Source organism: Sorex fumeus, unplaced genomic scaffold (genome assembly GCF_029834395.1).
Source record: "Sorex fumeus unplaced genomic scaffold, SorFum_2.1 ptg000086l, whole genome shotgun sequence".
Lineage (NCBI taxonomy): Eukaryota > Metazoa > Chordata > Mammalia > Eulipotyphla > Soricidae > Sorex > Sorex fumeus.
This window is the reverse complement of record NW_026606143.1, coordinates 36,753,441-36,775,676: the sequence shown is the minus strand read 5'-3', so window position 1 is coordinate 36,775,676 and position 22,236 is coordinate 36,753,441. Positions and strand designations below refer to the sequence as shown.

Below are 22,236 nucleotides of genomic sequence, written 5' to 3'. Positions count from 1 at the left end.
GTTCGATTCCCAGCATCCCATATGGTCCCCTGAGCACCGCCAGGGGTAATTCCTGAGCGCAGAGCCAGGAGGAACCCCTGTGCGTTGCTGGGTGTGGCCCAAAAAGCAAAAAAAAAAAAAGATTTGGCCCACAAAGGGCATTCAGTATGTAGCGTAACTGTTCAAAATTGGGGCCAGAGAGAAGGTGCAGAAGGTGGGACCCTTACCTCGAATTTGGCTGCATTGGCCAACACTGGGTTGATCCCTGGCACCAAGAATATGCTCCCCTAAGCACCACCAGAGGTCACTTTTGAGCACAGAGTCAGAAATAGCTCCTGAGTTTCATCTCCTCTCCTTGCTCCCAAATAAATTGAGGCATTGGTTACCTATATAATAATAATACATGTGTACAAACAAATACTATGCAGTCATCAAAACCAATGGTATGGGGCTGGAGCGATAGCACAGCAGGAAGGGCGTTTGCCTTGCACGCGGACGACCCGGGTTCGATTCCCAGCATCCCATTTGGTCCCCTGAGCGCAGAGCCAGGAGTGACCCCTGCGCATTGCCGGGTGTGACCCCAAAAAGCAAAAAGCAAACCCCAATGGTACAGAGGTGTACTGGGACAAAATTCACTGAACTTCTCTCAAGAATGTGATGGGTAAATGGTAGGTGGTCTGTCTATGACTGAAGACCCAGAATCTCTCTGTTAACCTTGTGATTAATGGGTTTTGTTTCACTGGGTAGTTTAAGACATTCGGTCTGGGAGGATTTTTAGTTTCGGCAGGCAAGAAAAAGATGGAGGATAGTATGGTCATATGATGGAAGGTGCAGAAACAGATCAGCTCTCTTCTGTGGGGGTGAATTGGGGGTAAGAGAGATGAGCACATGGAGTATTTCAGTGGGTGGTAAATGGACAATCTCCTCCATTTTCCTTCAAAACTTTAAAAATCAGTATTAAGGAAGTACTTTTTTTAAGATAGGATGACAGATTGCTTAATGTTCAAAATGAAATTTTCCTACAACACTGCTTCTGCTTGAAAATAGCCCAGCAGTTTTAAAAAATATTTTATCACACTGAAATGATTTTTATTTATCAAGGCAAATTTTATTCAATATCATCCATAAATATACCATCCTGCATGGTTTCACAGTTTTTCTAAGGTTTCGGTTCTAGCTCATAAATATTCTTGGAATATCTATCCATGAGAACTCAGGAGAAAATCTCCAATCTCTGGATTGAATTATAGCTGTTAAGTGGCTTGGATGGCCCGCTTCATCAACCAAAATGCAGTGTTGATTCCAGGGTGGGAAGTCAGTCAAGCATGCTTCCAGCCTCCCTCGTAACTTCCAGGCTAGTGTGAAATAACTCAGAAATCACAGCCTGTCATTTTGCTATCAGAAGAAGAACTAACAGCTCAACAGAAATCTAATAATTAATTCAGAGTAAGTCATCAGAGCATATGTCTCCAGGAAGTCCAGACTGGCTGTCAGTTTCCAAGTCTTTCTGCTCTGGTTGATCTTGTCGAACTAACTTTATGTTACCTGTTCAGGTAAGAAAAGTTAAAATCAAAAAGTATAACTTGGATCAGAGAGATAGTACAAAGGGTAGGGCATTTGTCTTGCAGACAGCTGACCAGGGTTCAATCCCCAGCACCACACATGGTCCCCCAAGCCCCCCAGGCATGATCTCTGAGTGCAGAGCTAGGAGAAAACCCTGACCACCAGGTGTGACCAAAAAGTCAAATATACAATACACACACATACACACACACCTATATATGCCTCATCTTCAATTCTTCAGTATGTCATTAACCATTGAGTTCAAAGGCTTAAATCACAAACCTTTGGGGCTGGAACAATAGCACAGTGGGTAGAGCATTTGCCTTGCATGCAGTCAAACCTGGGTTCAATTCCCGGCATCCTATATGATCCCCCGAGCACCACCAGGAGTAATTCCTGAGTGCAGAGCCAGGAGTAACCCCTGTGCATCGCAGAGTGTGACACCCCAAAAATTTTTTTTAAAAATCACAAAAACTTTGCCAAAGAAGATACTCACAATTTGGTCCTTTTTTAAGTACTAATCAAAACTAATCATTAAGCAGTCAGCAAGAGCATGGAAGTCAGAAGCAGGATTTCCAGATCTCTGATTTTGATTGTACTAGCATGTCTTCCCCCTAGTTAATTCATGGCTGTGAATAATTTCACCCCTAAATAATCATTCTCTGATGCCTCGTTCTAAATTGTGAGTCATTATAAATTGTGACAATTAAAGTCTTCATGAAAATGTTCACATTTTTTGTGCATATACTAGTTTTCTGTACATAGATTCCCAGCCTCTTCTTCCCAGCATGGACCACTACTGACTCTGATGAATAACTGGTGTTATTACTTGTCTAGTGCTTGTCTTCCCTACTGGGTTATAAGGGCCGCTAGAAGAATCACGATGTCTTATTTGCAGAGTGATAGAGTCAAGGAAATATGTATTAAACGCATGAATAATCAAGTTGATTCATCCATAGCTTTAGAAAATGCAACCCTGAGGTTATTCATTTATTCTAATGACATCACATATCTTTTAAATATCTTCCCACACGTGTCTGCCCTCCAGATTCTAATCAAATGCTGCTGCTTCCAGCAAATGGTCTCTGACATCCCTAAACTAGGCCCTATTACACATGAACAAATCGCATTTTCCTTATTAGACTGCAGTCTCCTTGAAGATAGAATACATGCCTGGTTCTTTTTAAAAAAAAAACATAAAAAGCACAGACTATATATCTGATGAAAGTATTGATTATATATATGAATTTGACAAATTGGGACTAGGCTAGGTTTGTGTGGTCTAATCTTTTTTACAGAGCAGTAGTGTTTCTCAAAAATTGTTGTGTATGCTAATTGCCTAAAGCCTTATCTGATGTGGTAGTTTTAGGGTGAGACCTAGCCTGAGGCTCTTAAAACAAGTCCCTGGGCATCTATGCTATTAGTTGGCTAATTCTCTTTGAGAAGGGTTTTGGAGCAGAGGTTCTCAACCTGAAATCTATCAGGAAAGACTCTTCAGAGAAATCCTGATGCTTGGAGCCCATCATCAGAGATTCTCATTTTGAGTCTGGACTGCAACTTTGCCATCCAAATTTCAAAACCCTTTCTGTATGCTTGGTAGTGTCTAAGGCTTTCATAAACTTTTTGGTATTGGGACTGGATAGTACAGCAAGTAACGTGCTTGTCTTTTTTTTTTCTTTTTGGGTCACACCCGGCGATGCACAGGGGTGACTCCTGGCTTTGCACTCTGGAATTACTCCTGGCGGTGCTCAGGGGACCATATGGGATGCTGGGAATCGAACCTGGGTCGGCCGCATGCAAGGCAGAAACCTTACCCGTTGTATTATCGCTCCAATCCCCTAAAGTGTTTGTCTTGCATGCAACTGATCTGGGTTTGATCCCTAGCTCCACAAATGGCATCCTGAGCACCTGGTTGTGTGTGGGGGGGTTAATGCCTGATTACACAGCCAGGAGAAAGAGCTGAGCACCTCCAAACCCAAAGTGCCCTTCCCCCACTACAAAAAGTTGCTGTTATTTTCTTTGTCACATAGTTGGCAGCAAACGGGGAAGTTTGGTGCAAAGGAAGTGGGCTGAAGAGAATTTGCATATTTGGAATATCTGGAAGGATGCAGCAAACTGTTCAGAGAACATATTTCATATCATTTCCCCTGGACTTGCTATTGACAAGTATCGCCTGAGGGGCCAGGACTCTGGTTACTCCCTCTGACGTTCAGATGAACCCCAGGCTGTCAACATTTTCCCTTTGCAGTGGGTCTGGGGTCTTGGGGGGTTGGTGCAGATGGAGGTACAATACAAATAGTTCTGTGTTCCCTCCACTTCCTGGTTTCCACTGGAGAGTACTCCTTAGCCCAACCCAGTGAATCTGTCTCCGTTTGGGGCTGGAGCGATAGCACAGTGGGTAGGGCGTTCGCCTTACAAACGGCCAACATGGCCGACCCGAGTTCGATTCCTCCGCCCCTCTCGGAGAGCCCGGCAAGCTACTGAGAGTATTCGATATGCCAGACACAGTAACAACAAAGTCTCCAATGGAGACGTTACTGGGCCCGCTCGAGCAAATCGACGATCAACGGGAGGGCCTTTACCTTTTACCTTTACCTTCAGGTTCCACAAGCCTCATGCCTCCAGCTGTGACTCTGCGCAGGGCACCTTAGGCCATTGCATGCAAAGGACGTTAGGGGATGCTCACTCCCCATTCTTCCCTCAGGGAAATAACAGGTCCTGAGGCAGCTCTGCCTGAGGGAACAAACCACTGCTGTCCAGGCAGATGGTTTACTGGAGGGGTGAGAGCACCAATTCAAATAGTTCAGAACTGGCTTAGAAGGCTAAAGGAACTCTAGAAAAAGTGCTTACTTCCCTCCCCCCAAACACACACCTTGGGTATTCAGTTAACTCAAACCCTTCACATGAGGGGTGAGATAGCACAGCGGGTAGGGCATTTGCCTTGCACGAGGCCAACCTAGGTTCGATTCCCAGCATACTATATGGTCCCCTGAGCACCTCCAGGAGTAATTCCTGAGTGCATGAGCCAGGAGTAACCCCTGTACATTGCCGAAAAGCAAACAAAACAAAACAAAACAACTTCACATGAATATGTCAGTGACTTCCTAATCTAGCTCCCCACTGGGACTATCCCCTTTGTCATTCGGTCAGTGAGTGGTTAAGCAAAATATGCCCATCACCTCTGATACCATTTAGCAAAGACAAAGACCTGAGCTGCTGGTTTACACAAAGAGACTCAAAAAAAAACTAGGACTAAAAGCAGCCAGTTCCCAGAGGTTGCATACTACCTGATTTTGTTCATGAGTCTCAAAAATTCCAAATTAAATTGTCTGCCATAGAGGCAGGGGGAGGGGTGGGATGGGGGGGATACTGGGGACATCGGTGGTGAACGTGCACTGGTGGAGGGATGGGTGTTCAATCACTGTGTTTGACTGAAACTCAAACATGAAAGCTTTGTAACTAGCTCACGGTGATTCAATTAAAAAAATGTTTTTTTTTAAATCCCAAATGACAGTTTCATTCATGAATCTCAAAAATCCCAAACTACAGTGGTCAGGGCCACGAGACCAAAAAAGGTTGTCAGAAATTGTGAGGCAGAGGGAGTTAATCATAAAAGAGCATTGTGAGTGGCTTTTTCTTGAATCCTGATTATAGTGGCAGTTACTCAATTCTAGTGCTTAGTTTGTTTTCTTTTTGTTTGGGGACCACATCCAGCAGCATTGAGGGCTTATTACTCCTGCCTCAGTGCTCAAGGATAACTCTTGGCAGACTCAGCAGACTATATAGAGTACCAGGAATGGAATCCAGGTCAGCTATATGCAAGTACTACCTCTCCAAGTAGTACCTCTCCAAGTACTACCTCTCCAAGTACTACCTCTCCAAGTGCTACCTCTCCAAGTACTACCTCTCCAAGTGCTACCTCTTCAAGTACTACCTCTCCAAGTACTACCTCTCCGGCCCTTGCAATTACTCAGGTTTCTAACCATGCTCCTATTTCTAGAAGTGCTGGAGCAGAAATCAGATGGGGAAAGATGTTAATTTGACTGTATACTAACTTTAAAAAAAAAGTTGGCTTTGAACCTGACTTCTTTTCAGATATTTGCTGGAAGGTCAGTACTGACCTTCCTAATCTCTGCTTTTCCTGGTGTGTGGATGGCTGAGCTAAGACTAGGAGTCTCAGAGAGTTTATTCAAGGAAGTCAGAAAGAACAGGCAACAAATGAAGTTCTTTGCTTTTCTTTCTCAGGGGTGGGACATTTGGTTCTGTGCGGAGATTTTGGCATCTGAGTTGTTTTTTTTTCTTTTTCGGGTCACACCCGGCAATGCACAGGAGTTACTCCTGGCTCATGCACTCAGGAATTACTCCTGGCGGTGCTCGGGAGACCATATGGGATACTGGGAATCGAACCTAGGTCGGCCACGTGCAAGGCGAACGCCCTACCCGCTGTGCTATCTCTCTAGCCCCTGTTTGAATAGTTTAAGGGCTGAGGAGGCTTGGGTGCCCAGATCCCTATATCAGTGTTTTGCAATCTTTTTCCCAACCATGTTTCTCTTTGGACGTTGATTCCTTCCTGTAATTCCCACCTTGTCCTATCAGTTGCCCCACTAGCGTTGTGCCTTGGTCCTGCAAATTATGCAATTTCACTGTTATCACTGTCCTCCCATTGTTCATCAATTTGCTTGAGCGGGCACCAGTAACGTCTCCACTGTGAGACTTGGTGTTACTGTTTATGGCATATCGAATATGCCACGGGGAGCTTGCCAGGCTCTGCCGTGTGGGCGAGATACTGTAGGTAGCTAATCGGGATCTCTGAGAGGGACAGATGAATCAAACCTGGGTCGGCCACGTGCAAGGCAAATGCCCTATCCACTGTGCTATCACTCCAGCTGGAGTGACCTGAAATATAAGTTAAAAAAACATATTTTCAAAGGAGCTCCACTGCAAACTATGACATCACAACCAGCCAAGTTTTCATGATGCAGAGTGCTCTCAAGGTCTTTGCATCCTAATGCCCTAGCATCTTGGTAGAGATAAGAACTAATAGCAGGAGTGAGAGAAAAGGGCACCCACCACCTCAACAGCCACCTAAGAATTGTTTTGTCTCATCTCTGTCCTGTTTTATGCACATCCTCAATGATACAGTTCTCTACCTTCTCAGCTAAACTAATTTCACAGATAGGAAACAGCAGAAACACAGAAACATACTCAGAAACAGTTCCCTTGTGCTCCTGCCTATTATCTTGAATCTGATGTCCCTGTCTCATGCCACTAATTAGCTACTGGCATGACACATATGCCTGAGTTCTAGCTCTTACTATGTCAAGTTTTACAGGGAAGAATCCATGTGCTCAAATACTATATTTTCATCCCAAAACTTGTTGATAAGCAAAGATGGATACATGAAGGAAGCACTCAACATTCAGGTTTAAGTTTATTTTATTTTTCAGAGTATGTGAGTATATATAGTAAAGGTTTATTTAAACTTTTAAATGAGGAGTTTTTACAGTGTTGGGAATTGAACCTAGGGCATTGAGTTATTGTTGTTTTAGTAAATAAGTTGTACTAGGAAAAACGTAAGGAGAATAAATGTATCTTGGATATCAAATATGCTACTGGATGTAAAAGCGTCCAAGTAGTTGAAAGGGACTAATTTGCATAAATATGTACATAGAGGCATGTAATTCAACTTATTTAACTACACAGTCACAAAGAAAAAATTCATGGAACACATAAAAATGTCTCTCATCCTCAAGAAGACTGGTTTATTTTTGTTTTATTTTTTATTTGGTTTTGGTTTGGGGGCTCAGGGATTACTCCTGGCTCTGCTCTCAGGTATTACTCATGGTGGTGCTCAGAGGGGACTATATGGGATGCTGGGAATCGAACCCAGGTCAGCTGCAAGCAAGCAAATGCCCTACCTGCTGTGCTATCACTCCAGCCCCCTAACAAATTGTTGAGTCATCTAACTAGCAACAAGGTCATTGGACTTTCCTGCTCCTGGCTTTGAAAATGGAATGATGGAGGGAAGTAGAGTCTGCTTCCTGAAGTGAATGACAGAAGGTACACCCTTAGTTGTGTTACTCAACTCACTTTAGAGTCAACTGCAGGAGAGGGCAAGTGACACAGGCTTCACTCAAGGAAGTCTTGAGAGGAATGTGGCTTCTCGTGAATGCGAGAGGATACCCCGTTCCTGTGGATCTTGAACTAACTCCAAGTTTGAATGATTCTAATACCCATCATCACCCAGGGAAGTTTAGAAAAATGGGGCTAAATAATGGTGAGGGGAAGAAAGAGAGACATTTAGCCATAAGAGAATTGGGAAAGTCTAGCAGAACCGAGCACCATTCTATCATCACCCTACTGATATATACCTGCTTCGCTGCCTGGAATTGTGTCGGAAATTGGCTTTCCCATGTAGCTTAAGGAGGCTCCAAAATTCCTAGTGTTTATGAAATGATCTGGAAATAATGCTGGCCAGAAGGTCAATGTCAACAATAGGGTAGTGAGGTGGTGGGTATTCATTTACCAGAAGTCCAGAGAGTTCACACTATTGTCACTCAGAGCTGTTGCACACAAACGTGAGACTATGAGCTGGAGCTCCATAGAGTTGTGCAGTGCACATCCTGTACAACTGTATAGAACTCTCCCAGGTGTGATTTTTAAAAACTGGAGAAAATAAATACAGGAATAAACTCCACATCTAGACAGTTCACCTGCATGGTGAAACAAGCACAGGCATCGATTTGACTCTATTTCTAGAAGCAAATATGTTCTTTTTAGATTGATAAATATCGCAGCTAAATAGCATACACATTACATTTGAGTTGATAGTTTTCAAACAGGGGCCAGGGACATAGCTCAGAGACCTGAGATACATGCCTTGCATGCTTGAGAATCTGAGTTGAATCTCTGGCACTGCATGGCCCCCAAGAACTGCCAGTTTGGCTCTCGTGGTTCCTGGCACTTCTGGGGCAAAGCAGCATTACATTGCTGGGTCAAACTACTGAACTCTCTGGCCCAGTAAGCCGAGTACCACTAGAAGTGCACTCCTGAGCCCTGAGCCATGTTTGGGAATTATTCCATTTAAAAAAATTAAAAATAAGTACAAAAAGAGATTTTCAAACAGATGTATCATAGTTTTCAGAAATTCCATGCACGGATGACCCCTAAGAGCTCCCTAAGTACAAGCTTGAGGAAGCTAGCATGCCGATCACTCAAATGGCCATTAGCACAATCTTCAGGGAACTAGGAACAGTCTGCAGAGTGGCTGCAGAGCAAGTGTTCACAGACTCTTGCAACTATAATCAGGACCACACTTACTTCAGCTCAAGAGCAGAAAATATTCGAGGCTGGAATGTGAGGGCAGGGCAGAGTGGAGTGGGTGGAGGGTCCCCTAGGGACAGAATTGACCCTGGTGTCCAATTTGGTAAAAGTGTGATCACTGGATTATGAATTTATTTTTGGCTCTGAGAGCTGTAAGAGGTTGACTTATTAGAAGGTGTCTTTAAGACCTTCACTATAGAGGGGCGGGAGCAATAGCACAGCGGGTAGGGTGTTTGCCTTGCTCGCGGCCGACCCGGGTTCGATTCCCAGCGTCCCATATGGTCCCCCAAGCACCGCCAGGAGTGATTCCTGAGTGCAGAGCCAGGAGTAACCCCTGAGCATCAGCTGGGTGTGACCCAAAAAGAAAAAAAAAAGACCTTCATTTATGGGGTCCTAAATGTCTCCTGCCCTCCCCTCTTCTCGCCCCCTCTTTCCCAAATTGGAGATCAGTAAACAATTCCATCCCTAGGGGGCTAGAAGAGGGGAGGCCAGGAGACATTTAAGGATCCAGAAGTAAAGGTCTTAAAGATGCCTTCGAGTAAGTCAACCACTTTGGGCTCTCAGAGTCAAAAATAAATTCATAATCCAGAGCTGGAGCGATAGCATAGCTGGTAGGGCATTTGCTTTGCACATGGCCGAACCAGGTTGGATTCCCAGTATCCCATGTGGTTTCCTGAGCACCGACAGTGGTGATTCCTGAGTGCAGAGCCAGGAGAAACACTTGTGCATCGCCGGGTGTGACCCAAAAGGCAAAAAAAAAATCATAATCCAGTGATCAGACTTTTACCATCGTGCATATGCTAAATTTTAATTTCAACAAGAACATTAATAAGCATTTCTAAATGCTGCGGACAGGGGAGATGCAGAGACTCTCAATGGTAGGGAACCTCACTTGTAAGCATGAGGCCAAAACTTGACTTTTCTGGTTTGGGGCCATACTGACAGTACTCAGGCGTAACTCCTGGCTCCACGCTCAGGAACGACTCCTAGTGGTGCTCATATAGGATGCTGTGGAGATCACACTTAGGTGGACCAGCTACATGCAGGGCAAGCACCCCTACTAACTGCACTATCTCTCTGGACACAGGGTCAGAGTTTGATCCCTGGTACCACCCCACATGCCAGGCTGTCCTGTCAGCAACACTGTTTGGATCCTCAGCACCATGGCACAGTTTGAGAGTTCCAGTGCACTGCATCAAATCTGTGATGCGCCGCCCCCTCCCCCCCATAGCAACAACAATAACAACAACAGCAAAAAAGGACAGGGGAGGAAGGGGAACATTTTTCAAAAGATAAAAAACTTGGGGGTAGGGAGGGGAGGAAAAGTTTAATAAAATTTAAAAAACTTGGGGGTAGGGTGGGGAGGAAAAGCATAATGTGAAAGGTTTAAGTCAATATGATTCACCTTCGCATCCACTGCAACCCAGAAAGATCTATGCCAAACTTCTTTTTCACTCTCAGTAACTGTTATGTCAGAAGTCCTTCATTTATTTGACTACAGACTATGTAGCTTCACATTTAAAAGGATGGATACACTGGGTGATGGATGTGGTGTCCATAAGAACTATGTCCACGAGAAGCTTTTAACATTAGTATTATAAGCAATAAATAAATACATTTTAATTAAAAAATTAAAGGAACTTCACATATGAAGTCAAATGCTGATAGCATTACTAAGCACATAATGTCACTGCAAAGACATGTTTGCAATGCTTAGGGCTCACTTCCAATGGTGTGTGGGCCACGTGGTGCCAGGGATTGAACCCAGGACCCTACAGACAAAATAGGCACTCCATGGTCCCAAGCCAACATATTTCAAACCTCACTGTGCCCAGGACACCTAAGACTTCTCCATGTCCGTGCTCTTTAAGAGAACTGAAGCACTGCATGAATATAACTTAGGTCCAATATATCAGAAGCTGCTCTTGTATCAACACATCAACTAGCACTTTCAAAATAATTTGGAAAACATTTAAAACTCTATGCATGGAAAAAATCCTGGGATTAAAAAAAAACTATGAACAAATTTCATCTAAAGGATTCCTGAGACCTACAAATTTTCAGAAAAGGCTACATACCCTGAAAAGTCTTAGGTGTTTCCAGTAAGTCTGATTTCGACTCCTGTCACCTACGTTTTTTGGGGTTTTTTTTTGCTTTTTGGGTCACACCTGGCAATGCACAGGGGTTACTCCTGGCTCTGCACTCAGGAGTTACTCCTGGCAGTGCTCAGGGGACCATCTGGGATGCTGGGAATCGAACCCGGGTCGGCCGCGTGCAAGGCAAACGCCCCACCCGCTGTGCTATCTCTCCAGCCCCAGTCACCTACGTTTTGAGTGCACAATGATCCAACAACTAGGCTGGTGGCAATGTCCTGGAGCTGAGGACTGTGGCTATCCCAGTCTTATCTGCAGTTTAGATATTTAGAATCTTAGAAAGGTGCTGACTGCAAGGTAAGTTGATTACTCCACACTCTTCAGCCTTTTGCAAGATATTTTCCCCGTGATAAAACTTCATTATTAAAACTATACAGGAGTGTTCCTCAAGTACTATACCCCTGCTATGTATATCTCTTGTTCTATACTGTGGCCATAACAAAACCAAAGCTTTCTACCCACAAGGGCTAATTTTGCCCGGTTGGGGGTGCAATCACCCCAGTTGAAAACACATATCCCAAGAGCTTACAAAAACTCACACCCACATTTGATTGTTCACAGCCAGAAACTTCTAAATCAATAATGGTTGATTGTTGTACTACCGCAGTCAAAACAATTCTATCAGAATCATTTTCAAAATAAAAAGCTGAAGAAAACATTACCTATGAAATACCTAGAGCTGGGTAAAAAAAAAGCAGTCAGTGTGTCCTAGCTCATTTTTTTGCACTATTCTCAACTCACTGACCTCGAGATAATTGCTCATAGACCCACAGATTTTTATTACTGTTGAGTCTGACAGAATTCATATAACAACAAAAGTGGCTTCTGAGGAAACATTTTTGCACATGGTAGCAAAGAGGAATTTGGACCAGAGCAAAAATGCCTGTGGAAAGCTCTGTAATTAGAGCCGGAATGATCTAAACAAAGTAAGCTAATGTTGACTGCTCTCAACCAACCTGAAAATAAATGGCCCACAGTGTTAACTGTGTCTGAAGGGGGTTTCATTATAAATCACTGTGTTAGCTGCATATGCAACAGAGGAGAAACTCCCCTCATATGTAAAGCTTCTAGACTACTCATGTTTTATTACATCTCAAAAAGACCCCCCTCCCCAGAATTCTCCAAAATGCACAGTAAGACCCTTACTAAACCTAAGAAATAGAACACTGTTAACAAATGCAGGCTAGATACTGCCCACAATGAAAAGAGTTTTGCATTTTCATGTGGTCTCAGAAATTGTGGGTGCAGAGAAATTTAGTCCTCAGCATAAGCCAGTTCAAAGGAACCCGCATTGCAATAAAAATTGGGCTCACCTACCTTCACTGGTCCGTGTTCATAACTGGAGCCTTGTACCAACTGCAGATAAGACATCATGAAAATATTCACCACGGCCCACTGTCTGTACATTTTGAATGTTTTAAAAAGTCACTAATTACCAAGCTGTTGACATCAGGCAGCTAGAGAAAACGGTTTCAAAAGGCATTCTCCAGAAGGCAAGTTCGAAACCCCAAGACTTCACATGGAAAAAACAAATAATCTGTTGTGATCAAAATCCAATGAAACAACTTCAATTAGTCAAGGTAGATTTTTGCACAATCTCATGGGGTGGCGGAAGAGAGATGAGGAAAAAAAAAACAAGTAAAGTTCTCATGCTCCGAAAGTAATCAGGAGGTGGACATGTCTTCCCCTTGAAATGAGAAAGCACTCTAAATTCATTTCCTATCCAACCAATTACCAAAAAAATCTCTGCAGCCTACGCCCCAGGTTGGAGTTGCTTTGGAAGGAAGTGGTGTGGCCACCAGTGTTTGCAGTCACAGAAGGCTGGACCCCAATTCTGGATTCAAACTTCACTACCACATGGAAGCTTGCAGAAGCATGTGTCTTAAATCAGACACAGATTCTGGCAGGAAATGCAAGGAAGTCTTGGCTGTGATCCTGTGAGTCCCTACCAATAGCAGGGCAGTTTGAGAAACTGACTCAAGCTCTCAGGACTGCTGTTATTTTCATGCAGATAACCTGTAATGTGAAACCCACGGGACCTGGACTACAAGAAAGGACCTTGCCCAGGAAGGGACCTCAGATGCTAGTGAGAAACAAAAAAGAGCTGATTTCTTTTTTCTTAAAAAAAAATAAAAGCAAACTCTCACGCTTGCAGAAAAACATATAAAACACTCATATACCTCTGAAAACACAAAGGTAAAGGCCCTCCCGTTGATCGTCGATTTGCTCGAGCGGGCCCAGTAACGTCTCCATTGGAGACTTTGTTGTTACTGTGTCTGGCATATCGAATACTCTCGGTAGCTTGCCGGGCTCTCCGAGAGGGGCGGAGGAATCGAACTCGGGTCGGCCATGTTGGCCGCTTGTAAGGCGAATACCCTACCGCTGTGCTATCGCTCCAGCCCTGAAAACACAAGTGCACACAAAATGATTTTCCCAACAGTGACTTAGTGACTTAGGCCGAAATGAAGAGCACTGGGTTTTAAAGAAGCCGTCATTTGTTTATTTTCTTGTGCCTGGCAATACATCATGCACATTATTATGAAACAACAGTTGTTACTTTAAAAGCATAACTAGATCAGCATGGGAAAGGGGATGTGTTTGCATATTGGATGCTGTAAATCGCCAAATTCCTCCAGGGAGAAGCACCTGCTCCTGTGCCTTTCACTGGTTTCCAATCTTTGACTTCCAGGTTTTGGCACGTTCAAACCCATTTTTGGCATTTCTGAAATCAAGAATAGCCTGAGAAATCTCCTCATTGGTGTTCATCACAAATGGACCTAGGATGAAAAAGACAGTCAGAACAGCTCTGGATGGCAATGATACTTTTACGTACCTCTACAAAAGTGATGTATTTTCTGGAGTCCATCCTCTCTCCCTCTCCCAAATTTTTTCATTTCTCAGAAGTGAGTACTGGCATTGCTTGGGGGACCATAGATGGTGCTGTGAATCTTACCGGGGTGAGTTACATGCAAGGCAAACAGCTTACCTCCAGCACCCTTTTCATATCATCGCAGTAATTGCTTAAACCTAAAAGATTTTCACCCCCTTCCCATTTACTATATTTTATTGCATAATCATCAGCACGTTTTAATGTATATTCTTGGGTATTCTGTGCATTCTAATGGTGCCCCAAAGACAATTCAGCTATAAATAAATAAATAAATTTGTTTTTGTTTGGGAGTCACATCCGGTAGTGGTGCTCAAACTTACTCCTGGCTCTGAGTTCAGAGATCACTTCTGGTGGTGTTTGGTGGGGACCATATGAGATGCTGGGGACTTGAACTCAGATGACCACATGCAAGGCAAGCATCCTACCCATTGTACTATGGCTCCGGCCCTAACAATAAATGATTTTCAAGTCATACTAGCAAAGATTTTTCAAAGTTTCATATCCACCAACTGGCCACAATTCAATTTGGGGGGGGGGGGAAAGTCATGTGATGATTCTTTAAAGTTATAGTTGCTGTTAATAAAGATTAGCACTGCAGACTGTCCTCCCGTTGTTCATTGATTTGCTTGAGCGGGCACCAGTAACGTCTCCATTGTGAGACTTGTTGTTACTGTTTTTGGCATATCGAATATGCCACGGGGAGCTTGCCAGGCTCTGCTGTGCAGGTGGGATACTCTTGGTAGCTTGCCGGGCTCTCTGAGAGGGACAGAGGAATCAAACCCGGTTCGGCCGCATGCAAGGCAAATAAACGCCCTATCCACTACTCAATGTGTCTGCAGGTTTCTACAGAACAGACTACTTTGGTGTCTTTTGTTTTTGCTTTAGGTTTTTGGGCCACACCCACCTATGCTCAAGGGTTACTCCTTGCTCTGTGTTCAGAAATTGCTCCTGGAGAGCTCGGGGTAGAGGTGGGGGCATATGGATTGCTGGGGATCGAACCAGGGTTGGCCACATGCAAGGCAAATGCTCTACCCACTGTACTATTCCTCTAACCCTTTGGTGTTATTTAATTAAGTGAGGTTGAATGCTATAGCCTAGGCAGGGTATGATTTAATGCTTTTCCTTTCAGTTATAGTAGAACAAAAATGATTATGGTTTAAAAATCAGAGTTCTCTAAAGGGATGGTCAACTTGAATTTTTTTCTGAGATCATTTAGTATATCTGATAATTCATGCTGGGCAAAGTAATGTAATGAGATTTTAATGCATGCCAAAATCAGGAACTTGTGAAGATGTGTCATGTGTAAGCACTTCTTTACATCATAAATTGGGTTGTAGGTACCTTTGGATAGCCTTCATTTAACAGACAACGTTATACACAAGTGTTACTGATGTTTATTCCAGAAGTCTTTGCCTTCCAGTATAGCCATATTATACAAAGATTGACTCAAATATTTTAGAAAATTCCAAAGGAATATTCTAAAGAATTTCTATTTTTCACCAATCGATTACAAGTCACAGCTAAGAACCTAAGACAAAAATAAGTGACCAAAAGTTTGTTCTGTAGAAGCTGGCAGATATATTAAATTTACAGAATCATCATAGATTTCATGCTTATCTTTTTTTTTTTTTTGCTTTTTGGGTCATCACAGGGGTTACTCCTGGCTCTGCACTCAGGACAGGAGTTACTCCTGGCGGTGCTCAGGGGACCATATGGGATGCTGGGAATCGAACCCGGGTCGGTCGCGTGCAAGGCAAACACCCTACCCACTGTGCTATCTCTCCAGCCTCCATGCTTATCTTTTTTAACCAGAATTGGAGTACAACCAATTGGTGGATGTGAAACTTTGGGTGGGGGAAAGGCAATCGATTACTAGTTTTGAAATCACTGCTGACTTTGGTAAAGATAAAAAAATATTCACGTCCCCAATAAACCACAAAATCTTTCCACTTTATTATTTTCATTTTCTTGTTTGTTCGGGGCTGTACCTGGTGGTACCAAGCATCACACCTGGGGCCCGCGCATGCCACGCCTACAGTCCATTCCTCTGAATTATTTCACCAGTCCCCACAAAACCTTTCTAAGTTGAAATCCCCTAGGACTCAATGTAAAAAAAACATGATTTTTGTTTTCCCCATAGTTCCAAGTCAAAATATCCTATACAGGATAGCCATTCAGGATCTGTTTCTTGAAAAGAAAGAGAGTCAGATAAACATAGCACTGTAGCACTGTACTCCCATTGTTCAGCGATTTGCTCAAGTGGGCACCAGTAACGTCTCCATTGTGAGACTTGTTGTTGCTGTTTTTGGCATCTCAAATATGCCACAGGGAGCCTGCCAGGCTCTGCCGTGCAGGTGGGATATTCTCGGTAGCTTGCCGGGCTCTCTGAGAGGGACAGAGGAATCGAATCCAGGTCGGCCACATGCAAGGCAAATGCCCTACCCACTGTGCTATCACTCCCGCCCTCCTTAGAAATTCTCCTAATCACAGAGAAATTGAACATCTTTAAATCTGCAGATAGGGAGAGAGGATAAAAACCCAGCTATTCTTCTCCCAAATACTACGCAAGTACATTACTTTCAAAGAAAAAGAAAAATCACCATAATTTGAGGCTTACCATGTTGGACAACTGGTTCTCTTATTGGCTCCCCGGCAATTAGTACGAAGTGGCTTATCTCAGGATCCTAAAGCCAGCAAAGAGTCAAACAAGAAACATGCTTATTTTGGAATGTCAAAATAGGAACAATACAAAGTTGACATGTTGGCCAAGTGGACAATGTTCCTAAATCTGAATGTGAATTCCAGAAATATTTTCCGTGCAGCACTCAATATGGAAATGCTTATCTCTTGAGATCTTTAGTAGCAATTAGAACTCAAGAACAAGTCCAGACCACCAAAATATTAACCTTCTCAAAGAAGGGGAAATTTAAAGATTTTCTTTAATTGGAGACATCATTAAGACTAGCTATGTAATTGGCTTGGCTTATTAGAGGGTTTATAGCTTCCCACTAGCAATCTACTTTTTTAAAATGCAAAATCAGTTACGGAAGCCTAAAAGTACAATTTTGTTACTTCTGACATTTATGACTATTGGTGTAAAGTATGTTCCAGACATGTTACACTATATGGGACCTTCCAAAAACATCTGAAGAACATCTGCTAAGGCAAATTCCTGTCTAAAAGGGTCCTGTTATGTTAACATTTATGAACGTTTTTGCTTAGAATTCAGAGGAGCCTTTTCCCAGAAAATGAAATAAAGTTTTTTTGTTTGTTTTGGGGCCACACTCAGAGGTGCTCAGGTCTTACTCCTGGCTCAGTGCTCAGGGGACATTATGGGATGGTGGGGACCTAACTTGGGATGGCTACATGCAAGGCAAGTACTTTACTCGCTGTACTCTGTCTTCAGCCTCTGAAATTCAAACACTTTAATCATGGCATTCAATATTCCATGTGGGTATGGGAAAAGCAGATTTTTTTTAAATTTTTCTTTTTTTATTAGTGAAACACCATGAGGTACAGTTGTAGATTTACAATTTTTTGTGCTTGGGTTTGATTATACAATGATCAGATACCCATCCCTCCACCAGTGCCCATTTTCCACCACCATGGATAATATCCCCCCAACCCCCATCCCCCCATCCCCCCCTGCCTCTGTGGCAGGGCAATCCCCTATGTTCTCTCTCTCCTTTTGGGTGTTGTGGTCTGCAAAAGAGGCATTGAGTGGCAAACATGTTCAGTCCATAGTCTACTTTCGACATGCATCTCCCCTCCTGGGAGGATCCTCCAAACACCCTTTATTTGGTGTTCCCTTCTCTATCTGAGCTGCCCTTTCCTCTAGAATGCCCGACTGGCCACTAAGCTATGGAGTAATCCTCCTGGTGGAAAAGCAGATTTTTAAAATTAGGTGTCACACCTGGCAGTGCTGGGGCCACCCCCAGGTGCACAAAGTGCCAGGGATCGAACTCAGGGCTTCGCATATGCTTGTCATGTGTTTGACCACTGCAACTATCTCCCTAGCCTGGGAAAGATTTATTTATATACCATCTTCCCAGAGATTTTAGCGAGTTTTTTTTTCTGGTTTTGTTTTGTTTGTTTTTGTTTTTTGTTTTTGTTTTTGTCTTTTGACTTTTGTCTTTTGACTCAGAGACTATAAAACCCAGCTCCCGCAAGAGAACAGCGCAGAGTCTCCTGCCCCCGCGCCTGGCTGTCCTCGCTGGGGCTCCTTGGAGGGGAGCGGGTTGAGTTTCCTCCCCGCCCCGACCAGGGCTCCTGCAGCCAAAGACCTCCAGAACCAGCCACCACCATGCTGAGACCACTCTCCGCACACATGAAGGTACTGGCAGAGGAACAGAGGCATGTGGGTCCTGGGACTGAGATCTCCAAGCCTACTCGGATCGGGGCTGAGCATCCTCCACCCAGATCCTCCAAATTCCAGTAGGTGGGGTCACACCCACCAACTGGCCCCCTGGCGCCATGTAATCCCATCAATGGCCAAGACTCAGAGACTATAAAACCCAACTCCCGGAAACATCTTATTATCTCATTCCTACTTTGGACAAACTGGCAGGCTACCGAATGTAACCTGCCCGCACAGCAGAGTCTGGCAAACTCCCCGTGGCATACCCAATATGCCAAATACCAGTAACAATGATGGGTCTCATTCTCCTAACTCTGAAAGAGCCTTGAATATGGCACTTTTTTAAAAATCTCAGGGCTAGGACAAAGGAGACGTTACTGGGGCCTGCTAGAGGCAATCGACGAATAACAGGATGGTCGTGATTGTGATTGTTTTTGTCTTTGGGTCACACCTGGCTATGTTCAGGGCTGTTCCTGGTGATGCTCAGGGGACAATATGGGATGCTGGGAATCAAACCTGGGTCAGCTGCATGCAAGGCAGATGTCCTACCCAATGTACTATCTCTCCGGCCTCCTTTCCAGAGATTTTTTTTTTTGCTTTTAGGATCATACCTGGTGATGGGATAGGGCTGGAGCGATAGCACAGCAGGTAGGGCGTTTGCTTTGCAAGTGGCCGACCCGGGTTCGATTCCTCTGTCCCTCTTGGAGAGCCCAGCAAGCTACCGAGAGTATCATGCCTGCACGGCAGAGTCTGGCAAGCTCCTCGTGGCATATTCGATATGCCAAAAACAGTAACAAGTCTCACAATGGAGACATTACTGGTGCCCGCTCCAGAAAACCGATGAACAAAGAAAGAGCAGTGTTACAGTGCTACCCAGTGATGAATAGGGATTCCTTCTACCTCTGCACTCAGAATCACTCCTGGCAGTGCTTGGGGGGATTGTAGGGATGCTGGGAATCGAACCTGGGTTGGCCCCGTGCAAGGCAAATGTGCTATCGCTTCAGTCCCTTCCCAAAGATTTTAAAATTGGCAATGCAATCCTTGTAGAGAGCACTTTGATTATATGAATGCAAATCCCCAATATGATTGATGTCCCCTAATCCCACAATGCCAATTTTGGGAATATTGTGTGAGGGAATAATCAGTTTCACATTGGCAATACCGTAGTACTATGGGGGATACACCTGAAGGTCCTTGGGGGCCCAGTGTAGTTCTGGGGATGGAACCCAGGGCTTTTGAATAAAAAGCATGCTTTTTTTTATATATATATGTAGGAGTTCTGCTATTTATTCAGCCACTGATTAGCTGATTGTTTTGGGCATGAACTCCACCTTACTTTTTTTTTCCATAGTTTTATTTATTTATTTTTCTTCTTATATTTATTTATTGAATCACTGTGGGAAAAGTTACTTAGCTTTCAGGTTTAAGTCTCGATCGTACAATGAGCAAACACCTTTCCCTTCACCAGTACTCATTTTTCACCACCAAGAACCCCAATATAACCCCCCTGTCACCCCTCCCAATGCCTGTGAGGCAGATGATTTCCACTTAACTCTTCTCTACATTGATTACATTCATTATTTCGACAAAAGATGCACCAATATTGTTTAGAATTTCCCCCCCAATAGTAAGAATTGCTGAAAAGGCATTGTGAAATACTTTGTTTTCTATAGCTGGTTATAAGAATCATATAATGATTTTGGATTTCTGAAAAGAGCCAGATAATTACATGATTGGTTTCTGTGCGTCTGGTGTTATGGCTGTGCTGGAGAGCCGCTCATGGGGGGCTTGTGACCTTGGTAGGGCGTGAAGGACAAGTCGGAAAAGCATGCATTCTAGCCCTGTAGCTATCTCCCCTACTCCTGAAGAAGTATTCCAACAATGAGGTGTTAGATACATCATTATGATATGTTTATGAAATGACATATCATATGGCCAAGAAATTTTTTTCTCAACCCTTTGAATCTGCAATAAAATGTTCAGAATGCAGTTTCCAAATTTTTCTAATGTTGTAAGACTGCGTACAGTGTGATTCTAAATTTTAGTTAAATCACAAAACCACATACTGAAAAAAATCATGGAAGAAACACAACAAAATGCTAGCATTGGTTATTTCTAAGTAATTAGAAAGAGATCATCGATTTGCTCGAGCGGGCCCAGTAACGTCTCCATTGGAGACTTTGTTGTTACTGTGTCTGGCATATCGAATACTCTCGGTAGCTTGCCGGGCTCTCCGAGAGGGGCAGAGGAATCGAACTCGGGTCGGCCATGTTGGCTGCGTGCAAGGCAGACGCCCTACCCGCTGTGCTATCGCTCCAGCCCAGAAAGAGAATTTTCTTTTTTTCTTTATGTTTTTCTCTTTTTGTTACAATAAGTATATACTAAGTTTAAAATTTAAAAAGGAACAATATGTTTTTGCTTTTAAAATTTGTGCTTGGAAAAAAATTTAAAAAATAAAATTTGTGCTTGGGGGGCGCTGGAGTGATAGCACAGCGGTTAGGGCGTTTGCCTTGCATGTGGTCTGACTTGGGTTAGATCCCCAGCATCCCATATGGTTCCCCGAGCATGGCCAGGAGTAATTTGTGAGTGCATGAACCAGGAGTAACCTCTGTGCATTGCTGGGTGTGACTCAAAAAGCAAAAAAAAAAAAAAAAAACCAAACAAACAAAATAAAATTTGTGCTTGGGGGGCTGGAGTGATAGCACAGCAGGTAGGGTGTTTGCCTTGCACGCAGCCAAGCCGGGTTCAATTCCCAGCATCCCATATGGTCCCCCAAGCACCGCCAGGAGTAATTCCTGAGTAAATGAGCCAGGTGTAACCCCTGTGCAAGGCCAAGTGTGACCCAAAAAAGCAAAAAAAAATTGTGCTTGGTGAAGCATTTTATAGTCAAAGGCATTTTGGGTTTAAAAGTATTTAATCTTCTTTACATACGATGCTTTACAAATTTAAGTAGCCAACGTGTTTTTAACTGTGAGAGTTCTATCTTCATCCACATTATACATACATAAACTTCTTAATACATTGACAGACTGGAAATTGGTGCTCTGATTTCAGTTGGGAATATTTTTGTCGGAGGCAAAGAATATCTTCCCTCTGATATATTTGTATGTGATGGTTTGTGCTCTGGTTATCTAATTGATCTGGAACCTGCTAACTCAAGAGGTTCCAACATGTTAGCATTTTCCTTCCTGCTTCATCCAGGGCTTCTTCCTGCCTACAGACCCTGCCCACAGATAGAAAGAGTCCCAGCCCTTGGGGCTGGAGCGAAAGCACAGTGGGTAGGGCAATTGCCTTGCATGCGGCCGACCTGGGTTCGATTCCCAGCATCCCATATAGTCCCCTGAGCACTGCCAGGTGTAATTCCTGGGTGAAGAGCCAGTAGTAGCCCCTGTGCATTGCCAAGTGTGACCCTAAAAACAAAAACAAAAAAAAGAGTCCCAGCCCAGTCCCTGAGTGGCAGTATGGCAGAACTTATTCGAGAACTTTCCCATCTGTTTCCCTTTGGAGGCTCGGCATTCCTGCAGTGGACATCTTCTCTGGCTCTTTTTACGTCTTCACTTCACAGGGTTTCTCACAAGTAATGTAGCGACAGCTGTTCTGGATCTACGATTTTGTGACATAAAAACATCCAGAGATGGACCAAGTGTCATGGGGGCCCAGCAAAACTCTAGTGACAGAGACAGGATGGAATTTAGCCTCCTGAACAAAATTCCTGGCTCTATCTAGAAATGACTGCTGACACACAAAATTCATCTCAATATATTTCTGACGACCTCAGGCGGTGGGGAGCATCATGTCTATTGTGCTCACACCGAAACTAAAGTTCAGAGAGACTCAGAACTGTCCGAGCTAGGTAACAAGAGACAAAGTGAAGCTTCACATCTTCATGATCCTTTGTTGTAAAGTCTGTAGGAAGTGGATTGAAGTGAGACAGGCCCATTTAAATGCTAATAGGAAAAATGCTTTCACCA

General features: G+C 43.6%; 2 protein-coding genes across 2 annotated transcripts in view; both read right to left on the bottom strand.

Moving 5' to 3' along the window:
• The window catches only part of VEGFD (vascular endothelial growth factor D), a 35,109-nt gene extending 22,050 nt beyond the window's left edge, over nucleotides 1–13,059 (bottom strand). The window contains 1 exon segment of the mRNA XM_056131233.1: nucleotides 12,336–13,059. Within this exon segment, the coding sequence (XP_055987208.1) occupies nucleotides 12,336–12,425 (90 nt within the window). The 5' untranslated portion in view covers nucleotides 12,426–13,059.
• A 373-nt stretch (nucleotides 13,060–13,432) lies between these two features.
• The window catches only part of PIR (pirin), a 95,488-nt gene continuing 86,684 nt past the window's right edge, over nucleotides 13,433–22,236 (bottom strand). The window contains exons 9-10 of the mRNA XM_056131230.1: nucleotides 16,526–16,592; nucleotides 13,433–13,795 (exon numbers count right to left, since the gene is read on the bottom strand). Coding sequence (XP_055987205.1) covers nucleotides 13,680–13,795; nucleotides 16,526–16,592 — 183 coding nt within the window. The 3' untranslated portion in view covers nucleotides 13,433–13,679. The remainder of the gene's footprint in view (nucleotides 13,796–16,525; nucleotides 16,593–22,236) is intronic.